The following is a 25,086-nucleotide window of genomic DNA, read 5'->3' on the forward strand; positions in this document are numbered from 1 at the left end:
GGCTTTAACCACACAAACATTACAGCTGCGCTCAAATATCACAAAGAGCTGTGACAGCAGAGAAACACATGACCATCCTCCAAATATCATCTAGAAATAGAAATGTGTCCACTGTGGGACGTGTGAGGCTGACATTAATATGTCTTAAAGTGGGAGATGAAGAAATGACTCCAGGGCCCAAATCATGGAGACAAACATCAATCCACACTTCACTTTGTTTCCTGTCTCTAAAGTGGGAATATTTCAGTGTGATGAACAAACGGCCTCCAACAAATGAAGCTGATTTCCTTTTCCTGTCTTTTCTCCAGCGGCCTCAGCTTCTTCCTCTTTCCCCTGTCTTCTTCTGCAGACGCTCCTCTGTAGCTTCAAGCTGTTTCTCTTTACAAGGAGAGCTACAAACCTTTGCATCCAGCCACAAACACCCCATGGGCTCCTCTGGATCATCACACTCAGCATTTTCACAATAAAAGCCTCGTATTTATGGCTGCTCCACCCTGACATGTGACAACATCCAAATGACTGGATCAAAGTGTTTGAATGATCTCAGCAGCTTTAAAACTATTGATATTTATACATTTACACTGATTTGGACTAAACTAACAAAACTATTGATTTGATCCAAACTCACATCATGCCAGAGGCTTTTATTTTGAAGTTAGGATAATTTTAATGGTCTTCTTAGTTCATTTAAACACACAGTTGCTCCGCCTGACATTTTTGGCTTTTAGATCAAAACATCAAAGAATTTATTTTATTTGAATGAACTGAAAATAGATTCAAACTAAAAGCTTTTAGAGAATAAACTCCTGCATGACCTCTGACCTTTGACCTGTGTCTACAGCACTGACCTCTGACTTTCAGCTCCACCTTTCTCTTCAGCAGGATGTTTCCCTCCCTGCTGTAGACGGTGCAGGTGTAGGTCCAGTTGTCTCCATCTGTGGGGTGTTTCAGGGTCAGACTGAGGTCTCCAGTTTTCAGCAGGTCTTCATTCATCTTCGTTCGGTCTCTGTAAACCTGGTGCTGTTCTTCAGGCTGGTCAGAGCCGTTCTCATACACGTGGACCTTCCCATATATATTCATCCACTCCACTTTAGCGTCTTCAGGCAGGTGAAGTGTGGTGTTGAAGGGCAGCTGGACAGACTCCACCCCTGAATCCACCTCCACCTGGGGGACTGAGAGGACAACAAAGCACAACATGAGCTTGGATGGAGACATTTGTGTTGACTCTAACAGGCTGAATGCTGCTGCTTCACTGGGAACTCACTGTTAGATAGAAAGTGGTCAGTGTGACATCACATCCTAACCTCAACATCAGACATGTTAACACTGTAACATTATTGGATGGAGCCCACTGAGACTGAAACACCATCACGAGTCTAACCTCTGACCTTTGACCTGTATCTACAGCACTGACCTCTGACTTTCAGCTCCACTTGTTTCTTCAGCAGGATGTTTCCCTCCCTGCTGTAGACGGTGCAGGTGTAGGTCCTGTTGTCTCCATCTGTGGGGTGTTTCAGGGTCAGACTGAGGTCTCCAGTTTTCAGCAGATCTTCATTCATCTTCGTTCGGTCTCTGTAAACCTGGTGCTGTTCTTCAGGCTGGTCAGAGCCGTTCTCATACACGTGGACCTTCCTGTTGTAGTAACTTGTATAATTGTCCTTCCACTCCACTTTAGCGCCTTCAGGCAGGTGAAGTGTGGTGTTGAAGGGCAGCTGGACAGACTCCACCCCTGAATCCACCTCCACCTGGGGGACTGAGAGGACAACAAAGCACAACATGAGCTTGGATGGAGACATTTGTGTTGACTCTAACAGGCTGAATGCTGCTACTTCACTGGGAGCTCACTGTTAGATAGAAAGTGGTCAGTGTGAAGAGGAGACGCAGCAGAAAGATGAAGACTGACAGGAAGAAAGCAGTGAACAGACTGTTGGAGCTGCTGTTAGTGGGACAGGACTTTATTCAGTCTCTGAGGACCAGATTTGACTTGATGAAGCAGAGAAACACAGTCTGAGTGTTTCTGTCACACTCACTTCATCACACAGCTCAGTTTGACAACATGTGGAAGAATTTGATAGAAGCCTTCCTTTAGTAAAAGCACCAAGAAAACACCATGAAAACACCTCACTACACACAAAACTGCAGTACTGGCAAATTGTACATAAAGTATGAAAAGTCAAAGTACTTATTGTGCAGAAAAATGTTCCCATCAGTGTCTGTGGATCAATATTACTGCTGCACATGTTTAAGGCTGAGCTCATTTCAAATCCTTTCTATTGTGTTGAATCTGCAGTAATGCATCATATTCTATAAAATCATATGTTTGTAGTGGCTGTCCTGTGAGGACCACGTCTCTCTAAACAAACAGCTGTTAATGAGCTCACAAACACAGGCCTACAGCTGGATTTGAAAAAGTCCATTCAATAGAAAATCAACAGTCACAGCTGGATTCAAAGGCTTGAGCTCTGTGTGACATGGTTACCTGTCAGCATCTACAGGGGGATTCAAATATGAAGGAAACATGAAGGTGGTGCATTAGAAAAACTGCTGCTTTCAAGCAGAGCAACAAACTGTTTGAACTGATCCAACTTTATTAACACAGACAAAGATTTGTGCATCAGCTGCTGTTTGCTGCTATAGATATAATCCAGCTGATGTGGAGAACTACATGTGACACTGTGATGCAGCCATGAATCTGACTGATTTCTTTCCATTTTCAAAGGTTGATGCATCAGTTAAAGTCCTTAAAAGCTCAGAAATAAAGAGAAAGGTTGGTTACAGCAAAGAGAGGCACTGGCAGCATTTAAGACACTAAACAAGAGAAAGAGATCAGAGAACATCAGACTGAATAAGTGGAATAAAGTGAAACAGAGAACTAACGCTCCCTAAGAATGGAGCTGTCAGAGGAAGAGAGCAGCAAACTGAAAGTCTCTGTTAGCTGCAGAGCTCTGAAACTTCACACAGCTTTGGATGATAACATGGAGAAAGGATGTGGAGATGTTCACACTTCTGCTAGAAATCATCTTCTAGTTATTGTGACTCAGATACGACTGATTATAGATGAGGACCAAAGAAGGTTTTTACTGAGATTTGAGCTGACTTAGCTTAGCCTGTGTTTCAGCCACATGCTAAACAAACACATGTTCAGAAACTAGAAGATGTTACCTTTCAGATGAAGTCTCACACATGAACTTTGCTCCTACAGTTCATCTGCTGAAGCTTTTACATTTGGGAGGAAATCAAATAAAAACCAAAACAGCCACAAACATCAGACATGCTAACACTGTGACATTATTGGATGGAGCCCACTGAGACTGAACCACCATCATGAGTCTGACCTCTGACCTTTGACCTGTATCTACAGCACTGACCTCTGACTTTCAGCTGCACTTGTTTCTTCAGCAGGATGTTTCCCTCCCTGGTGTAGACGGTGCAGGTGTAGGTGGAGTTGTCTCCATCTGTGGGGTGTTTCAGGGTCAGACTGAGGTCTCCAGGTTCCAGTAAGTTTCTCTTCATCTTTGTTCGGTTCTTGTATTTATCGTCCTGTTCTTCAGGCTGGTCAGAGCCGTTCTCATACACGTGGACCTTCCTGTTGTTCTTGTCCTTCCACTCCACTTTAGCATCTTTAGGCAGACAAACTGTGGTTTTGCAGATCAGCTGGACAGACTCCACCCCTGAATCCACCCCCACCCAGGGGACTGAGAGGACAACAAAGCACAACATGACAACATCTGAAGCCTGTACAACAAAAAGCAGGATTCTGGCTTATCCAGGTAATTTGAGGGTAAACCCTGAGTTTTCTGCACTATGAAAGTTGTTCATTTCTTAGCGCAGTACATCGCCATGGTAACTTGTCCTGTGTGAACCTTGCTTACTCCAGATCATTTTAAGATCCAGAGATCAGCATTCATAAAATCACCTCTAACTGACTTAACAAATCGCTGGAAGTTTTTTAATAGCATCTAACGTCTTTGCGTTTCTGTGATGAACATCAGTAAAACATATTGTCAGAAGGAACCTCATTACTTGATCTTTTCCCCTGTTGGCAGCAAAAGATTTTACTACAGTTTTGTTGTCCTATAATCTAATGTATGTATGTATATTATATATATGATCCTACAACAGGACAAGTGCACTGTACTTCATATCATGTCATGTAAACTTTGTATGTAGACTATGTTTGAATTCAGTTCTTATATTTAATGTTTACTCTGAAACCTTAAACACCAGTGAGTCTGCAGCTGTAAGGAGCAGCTGATGTTCAGGGTTCAGATTCAAATCAGCTGGCAGCTTTCACTCACATTTTTATTCACAGCATGTTTTGAGTGTGAAATGAATTTTCTGGTGTGGGAATCTGTTTTACATGTGCAGCACAATACTAACAACCCAAAGAAGGACAAACACTGTCACAGGAACACCTGTGTATTAATTTAGTGACGATAATGTAAAAATGTTGTTGTGCTTGATTTTAAACTGCTGCTGGTAAATGGACTGGTTCTTATTTAGCACTTTTCTACTCTCACACACTTAGTACAACTTGCCTCATTCACACAAACATTCTTTTTCTATGTGTTGCGACGTGCTTTTTATCTAACATTCACACACAGTCATACTCTGATGGATGCACAGGAGGTTAGCATGTTGCCCAAAGATATTTGACATGCAGACTGGAGCAGCCAGAGATCAAACTACCAACCTTCCAATTAGCAGATGACCTCCTGAGCTACAGCCACCCTGAGGGTCTTTTACAGTGCTGGAAACACAGAACTTCTGCTGACCATCGGCATTATGGGTAGTGTAGTAGGAGACACTCACCTGACATGAAATAGTGCCGGAAATGAAATAAAAGACCTCCAGAAACCACAAGAAGAACCAGGAGAACCAGGAGAGCTTTGGCCCAGGATGGAAACTGTTCTGTGGAGGAACACAAAGAACAACGTGACCTTTGACCTCTGACTCAATGAATTTAATGAAGAGGCCTTTACTTTACTCATAAAGCTAACATGGTTATTCTGACCGTGTTAAAATAATAAAGTTTTATCTGAGTGATGTCAGATGTGTCTACAGCAGGTGTTTGTTGCTGACCTTTGACCTGCAGCTGTACATCACTCCGACTCAGTTCATCTCCAAAGTCTCTGATGGAGCAGGTGTAGGTGGCGCTGTCAGACAGTTGGAGGTTGGTCAGGTTCAGGCTGAGGTCTCCAGTTTCCAGAGCGTCAGTCTTCATGGATGTTCGGCTGCTGTAACGCTGGTTTTGATCTTTCAGTTCGTCTCCTTGAGGCTGACGCTGGTGGACGGTTGGAGGACTGAGGTCGGAGCGACTCCACACCACTGAGGGGTCAGTCAGATCGAAAGTGTCAAACTGACAGGGCAGGATGAACGAGTCCCCCTCATACAGCTCGACAGCTGAGGCATGCTGGGAAACTGAGGACACACAGACAGAGACTCCATGAGTCACTTTGAGGTGAAGATCAAGTTTAGACACATTTACAGAAACCAGGAGACAGAACGACAGAAACATTCAACATTTTAACAAACACAGTTAAAAACCTGAACAAATAAAGTGAATAGTATGACAGACAAATAAAAACAATAAAAAATAAAAACATCATCAAAGAGTCCAGTCATGTCCACACATGAGATGGGGGAGGACTGGAGGACTTTTTCAAATGTGTCAGATAAAAACGGGGCTGGAATGGGGTGGAAAATGAGCCCTGGCATTTTTGCATTCTTCCTACAAAAAGTCTCTTTATCCTTCAAGCTCGGGTCCTCTACCAGAGGCCTGGGAGCTTGAGGGTCCTGCGCAGTATCTTAGCTGTTCCCAGGACTGCGCTCTTCTGGACAGAGATCTCCGATGTTGTTCCCGGGATCTGCTGGAGCCACTCGCCTAGCTTGGGAGTCACCGCACCTAGTGCTCTGATTACCACGGGGACCACCGTCACCTTCACCCTCCACATCCTCTCGAGCTCTTCTCTGAGCCCTTGGTATTTCTTACGGTGTGTTCACACCGAACGCGATGGACGCGAATAGAGCGTCAGGTTTACATGTAAAGTCAATGGAAAGGCGCGATGACGCGCGATTGCGGGTCCCGCGAAAATTCGGAAGCAGATTTGCGTCGCGAAAACGCCAAAACGCGTGAAACGCGCGTCAGTGTAGCGCGTCTGGCGCGTTTGACGCGCGAATAAAACCACGCGCGTGAGTTTTTGTGTTGCACTTTGTGCATACGCGCGTTTCGCGTCTACCGCTCGAGTTGGAAAAATCTGAACTCCAGCGTCAAATCGCGCCGCGACAACCAATCAGGAGCCTGGTGACGTGGCTGTTACCTAGGTCAAAGGGGCAGATCCAGCCAAAGCCCTTCATTCTTCATTCAGTATGGAGGAAAAGCTGATCAGCGCCGTGGCTAACCACCCCGAGCTATACGATGCCAGCTCCTATTTCTACCGAGACAGGAATAAAAAGGACCTAGCTTGGAGACACATAAGTGAGGAGATCGGGCAACCTGGTAAGTTCATTCCTTCTTCTTTTTAATTTTCAGACTGACCCGATGAAGCCGTGCAAAAGCTAGCAAGCGCGCCTACTGTCCCGCGATTTTCCCACTGTTGTACAAATACCTTTCCGCTAACCAGATAATGCGTTTATTCAGAGGACATCTGCAGGAGAAAGTGGAAGAGCCTCAGGGACACCTATAATAAGGAGAAGAGGTCAGAGAAGGAGAAGAGGAGTGGGTCTGCAGCAGGATCGGGGAGGAGATGGAAGTTCTTCGCGGTCATGGGGTTTCTGGACCCCTTCCTCACCCCGCGGGAGACCAGCGGTAATATGGTGCGGACCGTGGAGAACTTCTCCCCCGAGGACCAGGGACAGCCCGAAGAGGCAGCAGGGGAGTGTCAGTCAGAAGGTATGTTTACAATTAATTAATGTAGGCAGTTAATTTATGCGTGTTGTCATACAGGAATATATTTTGTTTATTAATAAACAGTATAAAGTAGTCCCGCTGTTCATCCGTCACTGCCTCGCCTTTTCGCTGATTTTTTTTATTGCACCGTACAGCTTTCAACGATGCGCATTGCATTCTGCAGCCCAAATGACAAATCTCCTCCGTGTCGTGTCTCCTGCGCTTGCCAAACTTATTATGTTTGGTTTTGATAACCATCACTTCAAATAGAAAAAAACAGCACAAAAACACTCATAACTATGACCCTCATTCGGAAATAGACACCTGCACCGGGAGCAAAAAAGGCGCACAAAAGTGGCGCCGCAGACGGAGAAAAAGCGCAGCATAATACTTTTACGTTTTAAAATCGACAAAGGTTTGCACTTTGAGAATCAACTTGTGAGAACTGTGACTACTGTTCATGTGCTGCAATAAATGGGAGACCACTGTATATAATAATAAGTATATAATAATATAATATTCTCTATGACTATTGTCTTCAACCTGTTAACATTTAATATTGTCTTGATAGAGTCAAGTTATCATGCAGCAGAGTCCTCCCCTGTTGCTTCTCCTGACTCCCCAGTCCCTGGTCCCTCCACTCCTGCTGCTGCACCCACAGGTATGAACATCAAGCACTGATAGCTTTTTACTTGCTTGGATTCCCTTGTGATCACCTTTACTAAATATCTACAACCAATCTGTTCATATCCTGGTTTTTTTCAATTTTGAAAATGACAATCTAGTAGCAGCCTTCTCATTTCTTTGTGGTGTTTTGTTCTGTTTTTTACAGGCCCACAGAGGAGGAGAGCTCGAAGGCGGTCGAGGGAAGGGTCCCAGGATGGTCCATCGGCGGTGGAGCTGGCTATCCTGGAGTCCCTAAAGAGGCCACGCCCGTCTGCAACAGAGTATTTCCTCCTCGGCCTTGTTCCTGCTCTGGAGAGCATGCCGCCTCAGACACGAGAATTCGTGAAATTCCAAATTCATAAATTAGTTTTTGACAACAGCACAGCTGTGCTAAATTTGGAAACATTGGACCCTAATGATCAGTAGTTTTCTGATGAGGCAGCAGCTCTCCAGGGCAGAAACAATGTTCTTATTCTTCTCCTCCTTCTCCCCTGAGGCTCTTCCACTCCAAGCTGGGTCCTTTTTATTCCTGTCTCTCTGTAAATAGTTAAATTTCATATATTTATGTTGAATCTTTTTATTACTGAATTTATATATTTTATCAAATAAACATTTATAATGACAAATGTCTCTGTTCTACTACACAGCAAATATTGGCACCCGACTTGACACAAGTAGAATTTATTTCATATTATACTAATGACAAAATATACTGATACAGTGGGATGCAAAAGTTTGGGCAACCTTGTTAATAGCCATCATTGTCCTGTACAAATCGTTATTTGTCACAATTTAAATTGTCAGTTAAATACATCATATAGGAGACACACACAGTGATATTTGAGAAGTGAAATGCAGTTCACTGGATTTACAGAAAGTGTGCAATAACTTTACACTAAATAAAGCAGGTGCATATATTGGCAACACATAAAAAGAGAAATAACATAAATATGTAGTGTATATCAATGTGTGTGTCTCCTATATGATATATGTAATTGACATTTTTTACTGTAACCGATTCATACAGGAAAATAATGACTATTAATAAGGTTGCTCAAACTTTTGCATCACACTGGTTATAGGAACATAGTGAAGACAAGTTACTTAAGAGAATAAAGAGAGGTTAGGTTATTTTGGAGTAGAGATCCATTTATTAAGAAAATTTTAAAAAGGAGAAAGTTCCCTTGTAGTTGTGGAACATGGATCCTGAGTTGGGGGGTGCCTTCGTCTGGACGTGCTTCCCATCCAGAGCTCCACAACAGAGGGGGAAGTTCCAGCGCTCCTGGAATCCCTCTGCGATGGACCGCCAGTCTTCAGTTGAAGGCACAGCCGTGAAATCGTCCACTAGACAGTCCCAGATGGCCGTCGCTACCTGGGGGATGATCTGGCTCACCCTGGACACACCAACTTGAAAACTGAACGCGATGGTCCTGAAGGAGTCCCCGGTGGCAAGGAACCTGGACAAAATTGTTTAAAATGTGTATTATGTGTACTGCAGTTACAAAATACATTATTGAAATTCCAAAATTACAAATTCCAAAACATAAATCTTACATAAAACATTTTGTAATTATAAGGATAATTACATGATATATATTTGATATAATCTAAAACAGTCTGCAGTGATTATATACAAATATTCAACTATCCCAGAAATTAAACCAGGTATAAATAAACAAAAGGAGTGTGTATCACTACAAAGATTAACCCACAGTGGTCCTAATACCAGTTTGATATCAGCAAACACCGAGAGCATACCTATGACACCACAGCCATGCTATCATTCAACCACTGATAACAGCATAAATCGAATTAAATCGGGACTTGATGAGACCATCTGAGTATCACTAGAAATATTATAAACAGTACCAGTTTGCTATCGGTAAACACCGAGAGCATTCACTGTTAGCATAGCACATCCATGTTAGCAGTGTATACACGATACACTGCTAACATGGATGTGCTATGCCATCAGTAAACGCCGACAGCATTCACTGTTAGCATAGCACATCCATGTTAGCAGTGTATAAACGATAGTTTATACACGCCGACAGCATTCACTGTTATAGCACATCCATGTTAGCAGTGTATACACGATACACTGCTAACATGGATGTGCTATGCCATCAGTAAACGCCGACAGCATTCACTGTTAGCATAGCACATCCATGTTAGCAGTGTATAAATGGATGGTTTAGCATATATTAGCACAGGTATCAATAAAGGACTACCGTATTGACCACTTTTACTAACCTCAGGCAGACGGACAGGCGCTCTGCAGGTGGGATTGAGCGCCTGTAATTGGTGTCTAGGCGGGCGATTCTGGGACCGACGCGGGAAAGCAGGTCCTCAAACTGGCCGGGTGACAGACGATGATATCGCTGGAATCTGCCGTCATCCAGGCGCAGCTCCTGGAGCAAATGGTGAAACTCACCAAACTGCTCACGCGCCTGGAGGACTTGATGGACCCAGGTACGGCGAGGACGTCTTTTACGCTGCTGCTCTGCTCTCCACAGTACATAGAGAAGGGAGACTCTCTCTTCAAGCGCTAGCTCGATAGCTGCCATCTTGCAAAACCAGGTCTGGCACAACTCCCTCCCACATTCCTCCCACATTTCCGGTTCACGCGCGTCAAAATATCATATTTTGACGCGCGATGGATTTTTCTTGGACACGCGTTGAGACGCGAATGTACACGCGTCAAATTAGGGGCGTTTGGGGCGTTTTATTCGCGTCCATCGCGTTCGGTGTGAACACACCGTTAGGCTTCTCGTGTTGCTTCTTCCTGATATTGCTGTCATTCAGTATTGCAACGTCTATCACTACAGCCGTCTTCCTCTGCTTGTCCAACACCACTATGTCCGGCTGGTTAGCCACCACTAGTTTGTCCATCTGTCCCACAGGATCTTAGCTTGGTCATTCTCGACCACCCTAGAGAGCGTCTCCCATTTTGACCTCCAGGCCATACTCAGCACAGGCGTTATTTTATGTCAGTGCTTCTCAATTATTTTCTGTTACTGTGAAGCCAAGTGCTACATACGCTTGGTCATATTTCTTTGTCTTAGTTTTTGGGAGACTTTTGTCTAATTATTTCTGCCTCTCTTTTCATTTTTTCATTTTTCTTGAGGGCTTGTTTACTGCACTTCATATCTCCTGCTCTGTACTGTGTCTGCACACATGCAAAAAACTCTGCACTCACTGCAGTGAATGTGCAATTACACTTTCTAGCACGGCTAAAAAAGCAAGTTCCCCTGGGTGCGCCCCACTATTTGGGAAGGACTGCTGTATACTATATATATACTATATATGCTGGCCACTTGGGTATGGTGTTCTATCAATGCCCTTGCACTCTGCTGTTATGGAAAGTTTTAAGCCTAATCTTAAAAGTAGAGATAGTGTCTGTCTCCTGAATCCAAACTGGAAGCTGGTTCCACAGTTGAGGGGCCTGAAAACTGAAGGCTCTGCATCATAGACAGACAGACAGACAGACAGATAGACAGACAGATAGATAGACAGACAGATAGATAGACAGACAGATAGATATACGAGTTTAATAAACTCAGCCGTCTGCTCCTTGCTATCTAAAATATAACAGGACACTGGCGTCTATCATCTCACACTTTTGTTTAATCAGTTTCTGTTTGACGTTTATTCAGCTGTGTGAAAACTATAATTTTAATCTCAGCCAAACCGATTTATTCAGGAACAAATAGAACACTGAAAAAAGGACACCAAATTTGGACAGCTTTCGTCGCGTCGCTGTGATGTAATCGGCCCACAAATGCAGCCTCGAAATTTGGACACACACTCTTTGTGTTCACTACATGCAGACCAGCTGTGCTCATATGTGCAGTTACAGCTCATTTACAGGCATGAATATCCTGCTATGTCCCTGTTAGGACCTGCTGCTTTGACTGCTCACCACTCAAACAGCTTCATGACATCAGCAGTAAGAGCAGATGTGGATCCACAGCAAACATGTACGTTGGTCACAATCAATGAAAGAAGCTCAGAAAGCTCTTCAGTGAAACCAGTGTTAGAAATGAAGCACACAGCACAGCATGCTGGGTAATTACAAGGACTCCCATCAGGCACAGGGAGGCACGTCCCCCTAACTACTCATGCTGATTAACACAACACACACACGTTACATGCACTTCTCTCCACCACCACTAGATGTCCCCACACTCTGTGCTGACTCCAATGATCAGAGCTGCTGAGCCTGTTTGCAGACAGAGGAGGAGCTCCTGGTGATCCGTGTGGCACTAAAAAGCTCTGATAACGTCCATCCAGCAGCTGATAACAGGGACATTTGGTGCCATGTCAGAGCTGCACAGTCAATCATCCGTTTGGCTCTTTAGTTTGAAGAGTTCAAAGCAGCAGCAGAGAATCTAAAGTGTGTCACACAGCACCAAGTTTCCTTTGGTCACATATGAAATGTGAGTCCGAGCTTCAGCTACACAACAACACACACAGCAGCTGATTGTAACACGAGCTCATCTGAAAGCCACCAAGAAGAATCCAGAGATTTGAAAGTTGCTGCTTTGGATTGTTAGTTTGATCTAGAGCTGGGCGATAGAACGATAACGATATGTATCGCGATATAACTTTTTCTCGATAGAAAAATTAAACTATTGCGATAGACCTCGCCGCTCTTGTCCTCTTAAAAAAAAAAAAAAAAAAGAACAGCCAATCCAAATTAAGTAGCGCAGAGCCGAACCAATCACAGCCGCAGCGTCACGTCACGTGACTTGTTACGTACAGCACAAATGCCAAGCCGCACATGTGTATTTGTCCTGTCAAACTCAGAGACTCTTTAAAAGCCCTTCAGGACATCAGCTCACAGCAGCTTCACTTTCCTCTGCTGATCATCTACTGACACTCTCACACTGCTTCACTGTCACAGCTCAGAGTTCAGCTTCACACTTTGTTAAAGCACATCTGTGGAATGAAGTCCGGCCGGCCACAGATCACTTCTGAGGAAAGAGGAGGACGTCGGCTTTCCTCCTAGTTTCACGCCCGAGCGCTCCGGGTGGAGGCGGCTGCTGCGGCCTCACCCTGACACGCACAAAGCTCCGCCTTCAGTCCTGACGCTGAAACATCCACTGTAGCTACAATGATGCAGATGTGACCCTCAGCAGCTGGATTTCCTCTCCATAGATGTGTTTCCATGCAGATCATGGACATAAAGCAGCTCCAGGATGAAGAGTGTGAAAGAACTTCTTCCACTACAGTATTCATTACAGCACTGTGGCACTCCACAAACCCTCACACTGTCTCAATCCCTGTTTCCAGTTTGACTGAGAGAAGGCCTGAAGCTCAGCCAATCACAGGACAGGAAGTGATCAGCTGACACAGTGATTTGAAGCTGTCAGGGTGAGGCTGCTTCATGCAGGTGTGAAACTATGAGGAAGCTGAACGCCTCCTCTTTCCTCAGAAGTGATCTGTGGCAGTCTGCCATCATGTTTGGCTGCTCACACTAAGGCTACGTCCACACGTACTTTGGAAAACTGAGATTTTCTGTTTGTGTTTTTAAAGAAAATCTCGCCAAAAACGCAGTCAAACACGGTCAAGAACATGTCAAATCCACGCCGTGTAGAAATGTTGGCCAATCAGGAGTCTAGAAGCCTGGGAGGGAAAGAGTGAGCAGGTTTGATGCAAACCTGAAGTACTTCTGAAAAGTGTTTGTGTTTTTAAGTGCCTTCATCAAATGTTAATGACCAAAATCAGTACTCTGGCTGCTGTAGACTCACAACTTAGGAATGAACAAATACACACAACATGCATAAATTTAAATTAAATACAAATTAAATTCATTAAAAACCGTCAACGACGTGGCGTCTGGATTTAGGTTGTGAGAGCGTCTGTGTTGACTCTGTTCACTCTGACGTCTTTGTAAATGGAGGGACAGTAACTGTGTGTGTACATGTACGTGTGTAAAACTGCAGATAGATTAACAGCAACAGTATTTTGTGTTTATCCACCATTGTAGAAATTCATCTCATGTAAACAATAACGTGGCGCACAGCGGCACGTCAAAAAAGGCGCACACCTTTGCCGCTGCGTGACTAAATCTCTGTTTTCCTCGTCAACACGTAAAAGCACAAACTGTGTTTTAAAAATCTCAGTTTTCAGTGATCGAAAACGGCGTTTACGTGTGGACGAAAGGTGCAAACACATAGAAAAATCTGCGTTTTCAAAAATCCCCGAGTACGTGTGGACGCAGCCTAAATGTGAGCTCACTGAAAGCTGACAGTCTCACAACTACACGTGCACAGGTGTGTATCAGGTGACTCATGGAGGTGTATTTAATGTGAAGTTTGGATGAACATGTTTGTAAATCTTAGTTTGTGCCTGTTAAACACATCATACACAGCTGTAACCCTCAGGAGGCAAAACTCATTCAGGTCAGTACTCTAATGTTACATTATTACTGTATATTGATTACATAGTTTCATAGTAACTGATGACAGTTCTAACAGCTAACTCATTTATCAGGCAGAGATAGCTCAGTAGGTAGAGTGGTGGCCCATGATCGGAAGATCAGGGGTTCGATTCCCCTGAACAGCTCCCCTCAGGTACCCCTGATCAAGGTACCGTCCCTACACGCTGCTCCCCGGGCGCCCAATGGCTGCCACTGCTTCACTGAGTGAGTGGGTTAAATGCAGAGAGGAGTTTACCCACAGGGATCAATAAAGTTTACATTATTATTTACATAATGTGAGGAATAAAACTCTCCTCTTCTCCAGAGTTGGGCAGTAAGTACTTAAGTACAATTTTCAGGTATCTGTACTTTACCTGAGTAGTTTTTTTTTCTAACTACTTTTTACTCCCTACAATTTTAAACACATATCTGAACTTTCTACTTCTTACATGTGTTGTGATTTTCCCAAGTGCATCATTGCTGCTTTTGCTATAATGGTCATATTTTATTAGAAGTTTATTAGGAGTTTTTATTCTGAGTTATTAGAATCAGAACAGAAAAGAAAAAGAAAGAAATTAGTGAGGAAGTTTACAGAAGGAGAGGGAGAGAAAGCACTGAGGATCTGCTCCAAACCTGCCCTAAAAAACAAACAAACAAAAAACGATCAAACACACACACACACACACACACACACACACACACACACACACACACACACACACACACACACACACACACACACACACAACAAAACCAGACAACAGAGAAACTGCAGCCATGGTGCTGAAGTCACAGGGGTCTCAGCGAGGAGCCTGCAGGATCCCAGCAGCCGGCTGCACCAGAGCAGAGCGCACACAGGCCCAGAGATCTGAGACCCAAAGACCTCCTCACCCCCAAGCAGGGGCCTGACAGAGCCAGGGGGGCAGGCCCCACCAAGCAGCCATTACCCAGAACACACCCGAGCACCAAGAGCCACCAACTCACCAGAGGATGGGGGCACCAGCCACCGACAGAGAGTGTGGTGGGGGAGAAATAGTGCCTATTTTGATAGTTTATTAGAGATTTCCATCATGAATTCATTGTGGAAACTGAGCACAAGTTAAAGACCAAACACAACTAAATGTGTTTATCATCCAAATATAAAAGGGTGTTCTAATAATATGTGGCTTACATGCCTGTTAAAACCTGCCTGGTGACAGATGACACTGACAGTAATCTGCTGATGATTGAACTGCAGATTTAATGCAGGAATATTTCCTGTTTGAACTCTTCAGGGACCCGTGTATTTCCTGAGCAAACACTCTTCTCCTCATGCTGCTGCTGTGCTGGCAGCTTTAAGATGCAACAATAAATATTTCTATTGATTTGCACAGAAAGCTTTGAAAAAGCAACAGAACAATAAAAGCAGCAGCAGCTCTGACTGTGTTCATACCAACTTAAATATGTCAAAGTCAGGTTTCTGTTTAAAACACTGAATGTTTGAGTTACAAATACACAGATTTAACTACATTAACTTAACTGTGGTGTAAAAACTGGATTCATTGACTGCTATGTAGCAAACATAGAGCTCAGTTTAACACACAGAGTAGAAAGGTCTGTATAAGAATGAAGCTGCTGATGCAGGGCTGTACACATGTTCCTGTTTAGAGGCAAAGTCGCCCTCTACAAAGTAGCAACAGGAAATAGAAACATAGTTTTATTGTCCTTCTTTTTCTTCTGGTTCAAGCTGAATACAGTTAGAATAAAAAGTTAGACTAAAGTTTGTACTCACATATACTGATATGATTTTATCATTATGTTAATACAGCACAAGCTTCAGTTAGCTTTGCACAAAAATACAAACATTGTTCCAACTTCCTGCTCTGACTCGGCCTCAGGATGTCTAGAAGCAAGAATCAAGCGCACCCAAAGGAACCAAGCGCACCAGTGGTCACGTGCTCAGCACACAGAGTGGGAATGACTGAAGGAGCTGCTGTGACGCAGCTATGATGCAGTTTTGTGTGACTGAGTGAGTTGATGGATCTGTAAGTGTTCTTACTTTGGCAGATTCATTAACATGATGCTGATTATAATCTGGCTGTAATCTCCTGCAATGACTACAATCAGCGGGATGAGGAATAAAGGACTTTTCTATGGTTTCCTTTAGCTGTTGCTAGTGTTAAGGTTCAAAATTGAGGAGGGAGAGTACAAACCACTCTTGGTCCAGAAGCTCTTGGTCAAACAATGATTTTAATGAACACACGTGTGGGAAGATACTCTGTACGCCGACAGCAAGTAGTCTTCAACTTAATCAAAGCATGAACAGATATTTTATAGCATCAGGGTTTGTTTACTGACGCCCCTTCATGCGTCACAGATACATTTTATACATAGATCAGATCAACACCAGAATGACTTTTCACCTAGAAGATCATCTTCTATTTTCATGGCTGGTACTTTCCGTTCTTATTTTAAAGTGAATTGTTCCTCTTTCTTGTCGAGACATAACTAATCTCTCCTCTAAATAAATCTAAGTAATGTGTGTGTATGTGTTGACCTCACATGCTCTTTGTGTCACCTCTTCACCTACTGTCTGTGTCTCGTCCTCAAATGCTCTTTCTCAATTCACCTGTTGCACTTCTGACCTTTCACTAGACCAGAGGCTCACTGAGACTATGTGTATGTCTTCTACTAAATAAATGTTTTAACCAAGAACCTCTACTTAAAAGCTTAATATAAAATGATCTGATATATAAGTGTTTTGTAAGCATGTATTGCAATTCCTTCTATGTTCTAGTTTTCCCTCAGCATGGATCATCTAGACACTCTCACTAGATGAAGCTTAAGACCTTTAAAGAACCTGAACATCAACTCAAATAAGCACAGATATGCAATATGTATAAAATAGTTATAACTGCACCTGGAATACAAAGTTAATTTAATACCTGTATGCATAAAACCTTAAAGCCTTCTTAAAGCTGTCTGTTACATTGTTAAAGCCTCGTCTTAGCCTGCTGCTCAAAATAACTTCCTGCTTTCACTTCTGCATACAACTTCCTGTCAGCCTGCAACTCAGTCTTTCTGAAAGAGACACTGTTTAACCCCTGAATGCAATATAAACTCCAGATTATATTATTAATGCAATGGTAATGATGACAATTATTTAACAATAGCAGTAAAATAATTTCCCTGCTCCACACTAGCTTGCCATATTTATGCCTCACTATTAGCAACTTGTAAGACATGCGCTATTTAGCCAATTCTGGGTCTGCAGTGACCCCTTGTGGACATTGTGAGATGTTGCTTGTGTTGAGTAGATGATGTGTTGTGATTGTTTTCCTAGTTATCTATGACTCTACTAATGATAAAATTGCCCATTTCTGTTTCCAGGAAACCATGTTTATAGTCACACGTGCTGTTTACTATAAAACAAGAAGTTCAAGTTTGGCTGCACCGAATTCAGATTAAGCCTCACAAACATTTTCATGTAAACAAATCTTTGGTGAGACTTAATTTAAAAAAATTAACCAAACTCCTGGACTGCTGCAGTCTCTCTCTTTTCTTTTGGAAAAGACCAAAGCAGACCCCTGGATGGGGCTCATCCAGCAGGGGGGCTTCTGCACAAGCTTTAGAAAAACTGCCCAAAATGCATTGACAGAGACATTTCAGGGATTTTAAGTCATTCTGCACTCAGATGGCTTAATTGTTAATCGCGTTAGTCATGAAAATTGTGTTAATGGGGCTTAAATGCGTTAACAGTGACAGCCATGATTATTATATTCTGTTTTTTGCCTGTCCTGTCCGGCAGTATAGCTGCACAGGACAAGACGAGAATGAGAATTATTATCTGAAGGCCAAAAAAATGCCCAAAAGAATTATTTTCCAAAGTGCATCATTACTGCTTTTGCTATAATGGCAGTCATATTTTATTAGAAATTTATTAGGATTTTTTATTTTGAGATATTACTATCAGAACAGAAAAGACCTTCCGAAGAAAGGAAAAAGAAAGAAATTGGTGAGGAAGTTTACAGAAGGAGAGGGAGAGAAAGAAACACTGAGGATCTGCTCCAAACCTGCTTATAAGACACACTGAGCAGTGTGGGGATTAGAGAAATATTTTGCTGCTATTGTTAATAACCATCATTACCATTGCATTAATAATTAATATTGATATTGCATTCAGATGTTTAAACATATTGGTACCCAATTAGCCTTTATTACAGGTGCAGTTATAACCACTTTAAACTGTTGAGTTAAATCTATAATCTTAAATGCTTTTGAATGCTTGTTATAATCTTCAATGTGTACGTGCTGGCCTTCTGTCTGGTGGAAAGGTTACAAGGTTTAGCTGGTGAGGTGAGAGGTGAAACTGAGTGAATGTCAGGTCGACACACACACACACACACACACACACACACACACACACACACACACACACACACACACACACACACACAGACTTACACAGCAGTTAGACTCAGGGGTAGGTGAAGGTTCAAATGATATTTTGTAAAAGCTTGCAACTGCAAAATTGTGTTTGCAAAAGAACAGTTTGTTGCAGAAGGTGGGCCTGATGTTCCAGAAGATGAGCGCGGGCAGGACGTGCGACAGGAAGACTCCTGGGATGGAGACGAGGCGATGTTCTTTTCAAACTGTGTTAAAGGTCATTGTGGTTTTGACTTGACGTGTGCATGTTTTGTATCTGATGACGCATGAGGGGGCGTTAACCCTGATGAATCAAAAGCAATCTGAAGTGTCTTTTTGGGCGGAGATCTACAGCTGATGTTTTGCAGTGTACATCTCCCCACGCTGCGTGTGTTCATTAAAATCATCGTTTGACTCCACCCGGCCGGATCAGTGTTGTTATTTGGATTACCTCCTGTATCCCTCCTCAATATTTGAACCCTTAACAGCAGCACACAGGACTACATGATATGTTTAGAGGCAGCAGCCAACCAAGATAGTGTGTCTGTGAGTACGTGTGTGTGCACCTGTGTGTGTGAGCGCTTGTGTTCACAAGCTTTTACAATGTAACTGTCTAATAGTGGGTATATGGAGCCATAGCCCCCCCCCCCAGGAGATGAAGCAGGCATGGAGGAGATGCAGGTTCCAGACATCTAGATGCCCCCAGAGTACGAGAGCCCAAAGAGGCTCACGGCAGGGGGAATCGCACTACCTACTCAGAAAAGACCAAAGCAGACCCCTGGACGTCAGAGGCGCGAGCTGCACCTGAGTGTAGCACTTCCGCTCACAGAGGACTGTCTGCGGAGCTGCTGCAGGTCAAACAGAGACTTTCTTACCGTTCATGAGGAGCAGGAGCACCACCAGCGTCTTCATCCTCCTTTAAAAACAACTCAAACCGACACAAAGTCCCGTTAAATCCTCTGCTGACCCAACGAACCCACAGCTGGACACACCTGCAGCTCCAAACACGCCCACGCACAAAGGTTACTTTCTGTTTAACAGGAAGTCTCCGTGTGTCGCAGATATCAGATAATAAAATGTGAAGTAGATTTTAAATGAAACGTATAAATGTGCCACATGAACACAAACAGCTGGATCACTGTGGTCTGACAGGCCTGTTAAAGAAAGTCTGAGGCTCAGTGATGTTTGTGGGAATAGTTCATGGAGCTGTGATCACCTTCATGCAGGAAGTGAACTTTGTTATGGTGAAATTATAAAAGCGTTTCTATTTAAAACATGTTTTATAAAAATAAAACATTATTATATTATGATTTAAAGCTTCAGCCTTTAAAGTGGTGTGGAGCAGGGAAATTATTTTACTGCTATTGTTAAAAATCATTATTACCAGCATAATATAATCTGCAATATGATCATTGCTCTAACAATGTAACAGATAGCTTTAAGATGGCCTTAAGATGTTTATGCATACAAGTTATTATATTAACTTTGTATTTCAGGTGCAGTTATAACTATTTTATACATATTGCATATCTGTGCTTATTTGAGTTGATGTTCAGGTTCATTAATGGTCTAAAGCTTCACTAGTGAGAGTGTCTAGATGATCCATGCTGAGGGAAAACTAGAACATAGAAGGAATTGCAATACATGCTTACACAACAGTTCATTTTAATATATTTTATATGTTCATATTCTTGTATTAAGCTTTTAGTAGGGGTTCTTGATTAAAACATTTATTTAGTAGATGACACATATATAGTTTCAGTTGTTACATATCTGAGTGTGGCTTCTGTCTCTCTGTCTGGTTAGGGGTCAGGAGCTAGTCGGCGAGGTGAAACAGGGTGCAATTGTGGTTAGCACACAGCAGCCCGTTCTCACTCCCGAGGCGTAACATGTCGACGTTTTGTCACGTCCCGCGGCGTTCCTGAGGAACGTGAAAGGAGACCTTCGGCGTTCTTATGGTACGCGGCGGGCTATGGCTGGAATCCAGTTCAATGACGCTCCCGCGGTAATAGACGTTCCAGCCCTGTATTCCAGCCCTAAACCTAACCTTATCCCTAGCCCTGACCATAACCTTATTCCTGACCTTAACCAGGACTTTAATGATGTTAAATAGCGTGTTTCTAAGCGATTTGAAGAAAAAGAGCAAACATGTGTAGATTCAGTCCAGACAGTTCTCATATTTCCTCTTTTTTCCGAGGTCGTCATTTAGGAACGTGGTGGGTAGCCGAAAACGTAATATGGTGACGATTTGTCACCTAGCGTAAAATGTTACGCTTTGGGAGTGAGAACGTGTTGCACACAGACACACACACACTTAGTTAGAGAGAATCATTTATAGGTAAAAGTTTAATTATGTTTTGCTTGGGGTTGCAAAAAGAGCAGTTTGTAGCAGAACTGCTGCTGAGGTGTCAAGATGACAAGCGAGCATCCGGCAGTGACAGCTGTTATGAAGATAGAAGACAATTGTTCTTTTAAATTGTGTCAAAAGTCGTTGTGGTTTTGATATTGACGTATGTGTATATATCCTGTCTGTGACGCATGAAGGGGGCGTCAGTAAATCAAACCCTGATGCTATAAAATATCTGTTTATGCTTTGATTAAGTCGAAGATCACTTGCTGTCTGCGTACAGAGTGTTCTTCCCACACGTGTGTATTCATTAAAAATCATCGTTTGACCAAGAGCTTCTGGACCATGGTGGTTTGTACTCTCCTTCCTCAATTTTGAACCTTAACAGTGGTGAGAGAGTTAAACTGAACACATCCTGTTAAAATCTGATTCATGAGGCAGTAATAAGATCTGCAACAGATTAATAACATAATCTGAGTTATGGAAGAGCCTCAATAAATTAAGAGTAATATCATCAGTTTTCATTAACTTCCACTTAAGTCATAGTTTTCAGTAATACAGGATCAAATATAACCCAATATAAATGTGATTTATGATATAAATGCTCATGTGCTGATGAGAAAAGAAGTCAAATGTGACATTTTCACATTTAATTGTCTGTGTTGATTCCTTCAAAATTTAACATTGGGAGATGTTGACATCAGTGGGAATCTGTTTTGGGATTTTTTTTAATTAACTTTTACTGTTTAATCAGTAAAAACATAATAAAAACTATGAAACTGTAGTCATGCTTTTTATGAGTGTGATGTGTGGTAGACAATGTTCCCTCTAATGTTTCACGTGTCTGAGCGAACACACAAACTCCCTGAGCGTCCCTTGGACCACTGTGAGCAACAGCAGACGTGTGCACTGTGGTCACGCCAGCATCGAATCCATCCAAGTTACTTGTTTATTAAAATAATCAAATTACAGCGTTTATGTTAGACTACTTTTAATTAACTGCTTTAGCCCACTTACAATGAAAATTTAAAAAAAAATCGTCTACACATACTACACTACCCATGTAGCATGTTAACACTATTGGAAGTAAAAATAACTTGAACTCCAATTTTGAAAACACAACTTTCTTTTTTCTTTTTCTTTTTTTATAAAGCACTGACTTGTATTATGAGTCTGTGGTCTGGGAGATATTGAAATCAATTTCTCCAATGTACCTTTTCAGGTAACGAGAAACTGTTGACTGGGCAGCTGTCATCTCCTCTGGAAAGATTAGAAGCTCCTTCACTGTTTTTACAGTTGGGTTTTTTTCTGCAATGAAATGATGCAGTCCTTCTGGTGGGAGTAAACCAGCTACAGAACCCACAACGGGACGCCAGCACTTGATTACAGACATTGGGGCCTGAATAAGTACTTTGTGTCCTATCTGTGCCAAAACAGGGAGCAGTGTGTCCTTAGTAGGAACCTGCTTGCACTCATGTGCATCAAGTACTTCCAGCAATTCATCTGTATCCACTGAATTGAAGTCATCCAAAGCCTTCAGGAGAACAGATCGCTCTTCTTGTGAGACGTCCAAAAGAAAGGAATCTTTTAAACTACTGGTTGTCGAGCCGCACAATATCTCCTCCAGAAAGGGTATTGCAAGCTTCACTGGGAAGTAACCAGCTTGTTTCCACCCTACAACAAACACTCTAGCTATAGCCTGCCATTCTTCACACTGAAAGTCATGAATGGGACTTTCACCTCAACTCCCAATGTGCAGCTGTCATAGAAATCCATCCAAAATTCTGTCAGGCAGTCCCGCAAAACACCACTTCCTTCCCCCTGTTCAAGCTCTCCATTTGGTAACAACATTTTGATATTGACCTCAGATGAAATAATGTTTGAGTCCTTAAAGGCACTGATCAAATCAGTAAGACAATGACCTCTTCTAACAGTCAGTATTACGGGACAAGATCGTGGTTCAGGGGGTGCTTGGTCAGGAATATTGGCCTCTCCTGTCAGCCCCGGTGAGAGAGACAATGTGTGATGACGTGGATCAGACTCTTTTTCTGTAAACAGTGTTTCAGGGTTTAGTTCAACCACACTAATATCCACCCTGTTATCCCCACTAATAATAACAACTGCATCAGAATCTTCACTTTCACCTACTTTTGGCAGACCATCCCATGGTTATGTGTCATTCAGTTCCAAATATCCACTTATGGAAGCTCCATCATTAATTACAAAGTGGTTTGATGGTTCTGAATTTATGTTTTCCACCAACAGATCATCAGCGGCCCGATTAGGTTCATTGTCAGTGAGATCTACCACAGAGGGCTGGGTTATTGCATGATCGGCCTCTACGTCTTGGGGCTGCTGTTGTGTTTTCTTTCTGGTACACAGATAAAGTCGCAGAATTTTGACCTTACTTTGCTTATATGTGGTGGATCATAATTTTCATTAGTTTTGGAGTTGTACATCTCTGTTCCTTACATTTCATGTGATGCCTTTATTAATGTTTTATTTGTTGCTTTGACTGTTTTTGAATAGAATATGCAGTGGGAATATAGAGGGAGATAAGCAGTGAAAGTTTTGCCTGGGTTGATTGTGCGTCGATCCATTGCTAATGCCTCAGGGCTCCAGTAGGTGGGTTCGCGCGCTTCCTCCTTCACTCAATACAGACGAGTGAGAGCTGCGTGTCTGTGCCGTTCTTTCACCTCTCCTCACTATTTCCCCTGTTTAAGGTAACTGTCATGCACAAATCTGTATAAATGTGTGTTACTGTTGATTATTACGTTGTTATCATTGTTCATTGTAGCGAAAGATGTGAATTGCGGACTATTCTGAGAAGTTCCAGTTAATCTCTGTTGCTGCGTATGCTAGTTTTCGCTATTACTCCGCCATATTGAGTGAAGATTTTTCTGTTACTATCTGTATAAGTTAACTACTGAAACACATGCAGTACTTAAAGTATTATTTCATTGCTGTGGAAAGTTAGTGACTGTGTCAGCTAACATGTGCGAGTTAAAAAGATGTTTTTGTCTAATGCTACAGTTCATGTTATCTAAAGTATTCTCATCAGCTAATGCAGCGAACAATAGTGACTTAGTTTGGACACAGTTGTCCTGAGACTGAGTGCATCCATAAGAATATTGTTTTGGTTGTATTGCTTCTGAAACTCAATACAGACGAGTGAGAGTGAGAGCTGCGTGTCTGTGCCGCTCTTTCACCTCTCCTCACTATTTCCCCTGTTTAAGGGCACAACATATACAACTCATCAACTGTACTGGAAGCATCCACATGCATCTGTGAGCTCTCAATATGAGTTGACTAGTGTGAAAGACTTTTGGGGTTTTTTGAGATGCCATTGGGGAAAAACAGATTTTCAGCCATAAGTTTGATATTTGACACTGTTTCATTTTTATCTACAGATAAATGCCTTGTTCCACCACCACTTACAGACTTCACCTGTTTGAACCCACCCTTCTCCTCATCAAAATCCATCCAGCCAACCTCAGTTCGTCTCACTGTTCGTTTTGCATTTGTATTTTCTGCCCACTGAGACAATTTCTTTTTAGGAGGCATTCCCTCAGCTCCTGTCAGTCTTTGTCGTAGCCTTGAGAGTATAGATTCTTTCCTGGATGGTGACGTCCGTGACAGTGTTGCTTGTCTGCAGAAGGCCACAGTGGAGACTCTATTGCAAACTTTGGGGATGTACTTTGCCAGGTCACTGTCTGTCATTAAGGGAATGACAGTTTCATCAATCTGAAAAATATAAACAACAAATTAATAAAATTGTCAATATTAAAAAAACAATGAATACATACAACTGCATATTTTAGAGTTGTTTTTTGCTATCTACTTTTGATAACAGATACTTTTGGTAATGTGGTACACATTTGTCCAACATAAGATGAACAAGAATTACTTTTTAAATTACTCTTTAAACATATCATGTCATTAATTAATGTCATTGATTAAACCAAAATATGAAATTCAATAAATCTTTTTAGAATGTGCATAGTAAATTGTGGATTGCGGCTCTCCGTTCACAAACAAACACACAGACACACACGCACGCACACAGCAACAGCTGCAGTGGCTTACATTCTCATCTTCAAGTTTCTTGATCACATCTTCTTCAACTTTGCGCTCTGTTAAAAATTCTCACAGCCGAGTATCCATAGCTGACCTCTAAACCACATGAAAATGAAATTAATTTTATGTAGCAGATTTTTACATGATAGCCTACCTATAAAATCCCTTTATCTATGGCAAATCAGAATTTGATAATGATTCAGAATCAGAATACTTTATTGATCCCTGGGGGAAATTATTTTTTGTTACAGTGCTCCATTATAAACCAACATAAACCAA

General features: G+C 42.3%; 3 protein-coding genes and 1 long non-coding RNA gene across 6 annotated transcripts in view; 2 read left to right on the plus strand and 2 right to left on the minus strand.

The window, feature by feature from the left end:
* The window catches only part of LOC113016447 (uncharacterized), a 180,127-nt gene that overhangs the window by 81,198 nt on the left and 73,843 nt on the right, over positions 1–25,086 (minus strand). The window contains exon 1 of one of the 3 annotated variants that reach the window (XM_080299351.1): positions 19,259–19,409. The exons of the other annotated variants lie outside the window; for them this stretch is intronic. Within the exon in view, the coding sequence (XP_080155477.1) occupies positions 19,259–19,295 (37 nt within the window). The 5' untranslated portion in view covers positions 19,296–19,409. Of the gene's footprint in view, positions 1–19,258; positions 19,410–25,086 lie in introns of those variants that run through there. 3 annotated transcript variants of the gene reach the window in all.
* Positions 5,983–8,183, plus strand: LOC113015610 (uncharacterized). The gene is made up of 4 exons (XM_026157652.2): positions 5,983–6,499; positions 6,641–6,892; positions 7,461–7,550; positions 7,722–8,183. The coding sequence occupies exons 1-4, from the start codon at positions 6,370–6,372 to the stop codon at positions 7,979–7,981; spliced, it is 732 nt and encodes a 243-aa protein (XP_026013437.2). The 5' UTR covers positions 5,983–6,369; the 3' UTR covers positions 7,982–8,183.
* LOC145425898 (uncharacterized) lies at positions 8,684–10,320 on the minus strand. The gene is made up of 2 exons (XM_080299364.1): positions 9,809–10,320; positions 8,684–9,012 (listed from the first exon to the last, which is right to left on the minus strand). The coding sequence occupies exons 1-2, from the start codon at positions 10,168–10,170 to the stop codon at positions 8,709–8,711; spliced, it is 666 nt and encodes a 221-aa protein (XP_080155490.1). The 5' UTR covers positions 10,171–10,320; the 3' UTR covers positions 8,684–8,708.
* Positions 22,465–24,737, plus strand: LOC145422730 (uncharacterized). The gene is made up of 2 exons (XR_013904020.1): positions 22,465–23,453; positions 24,141–24,737. It is a non-coding gene; the product is annotated as an uncharacterized LOC145422730 (long non-coding RNA).

The sequence above is a fragment of the Astatotilapia calliptera genome, chromosome 3 (assembly GCF_964374335.1).
Source record: "Astatotilapia calliptera chromosome 3, fAstCal68.1, whole genome shotgun sequence".
NCBI classification, from domain to species: Eukaryota; Metazoa; Chordata; class Actinopteri; order Cichliformes; family Cichlidae; genus Astatotilapia; species Astatotilapia calliptera.

Bases quoted from the DNA above. Each gene is read 5' to 3' on its own strand.
- LOC113015610 (XM_026157652.2), top strand. From the start codon at position 6,370: ATGGAGGAAAAGCTGATCAGCGCCGTGGCTAACCACCCCGAGCTATAC. The intron at 6,893-7,460 runs GTATGTTTACAA...TTGTCTTGATAG, and splicing joins AGGGGAGTGTCAGTCAGAAG to AGTCAAGTTATCATGCAGCA. The intron at 7,551-7,721 runs GTATGAACATCA...TGTTTTTTACAG, and splicing joins TCCTGCTGCTGCACCCACAG to GCCCACAGAGGAGGAGAGCT.
- LOC145425898 (XM_080299364.1), bottom strand. From the start codon at position 10,170: ATGTGGGAGGAATGTGGGAGGGAGTTGTGCCAGACCTGGTTTTGCAAG. The intron at 9,013-9,808 runs GTTAGTAAAAGT...AATTTTGTCCAG, and splicing joins CGCCTGTCCGTCTGCCTGAG to GTTCCTTGCCACCGGGGACT.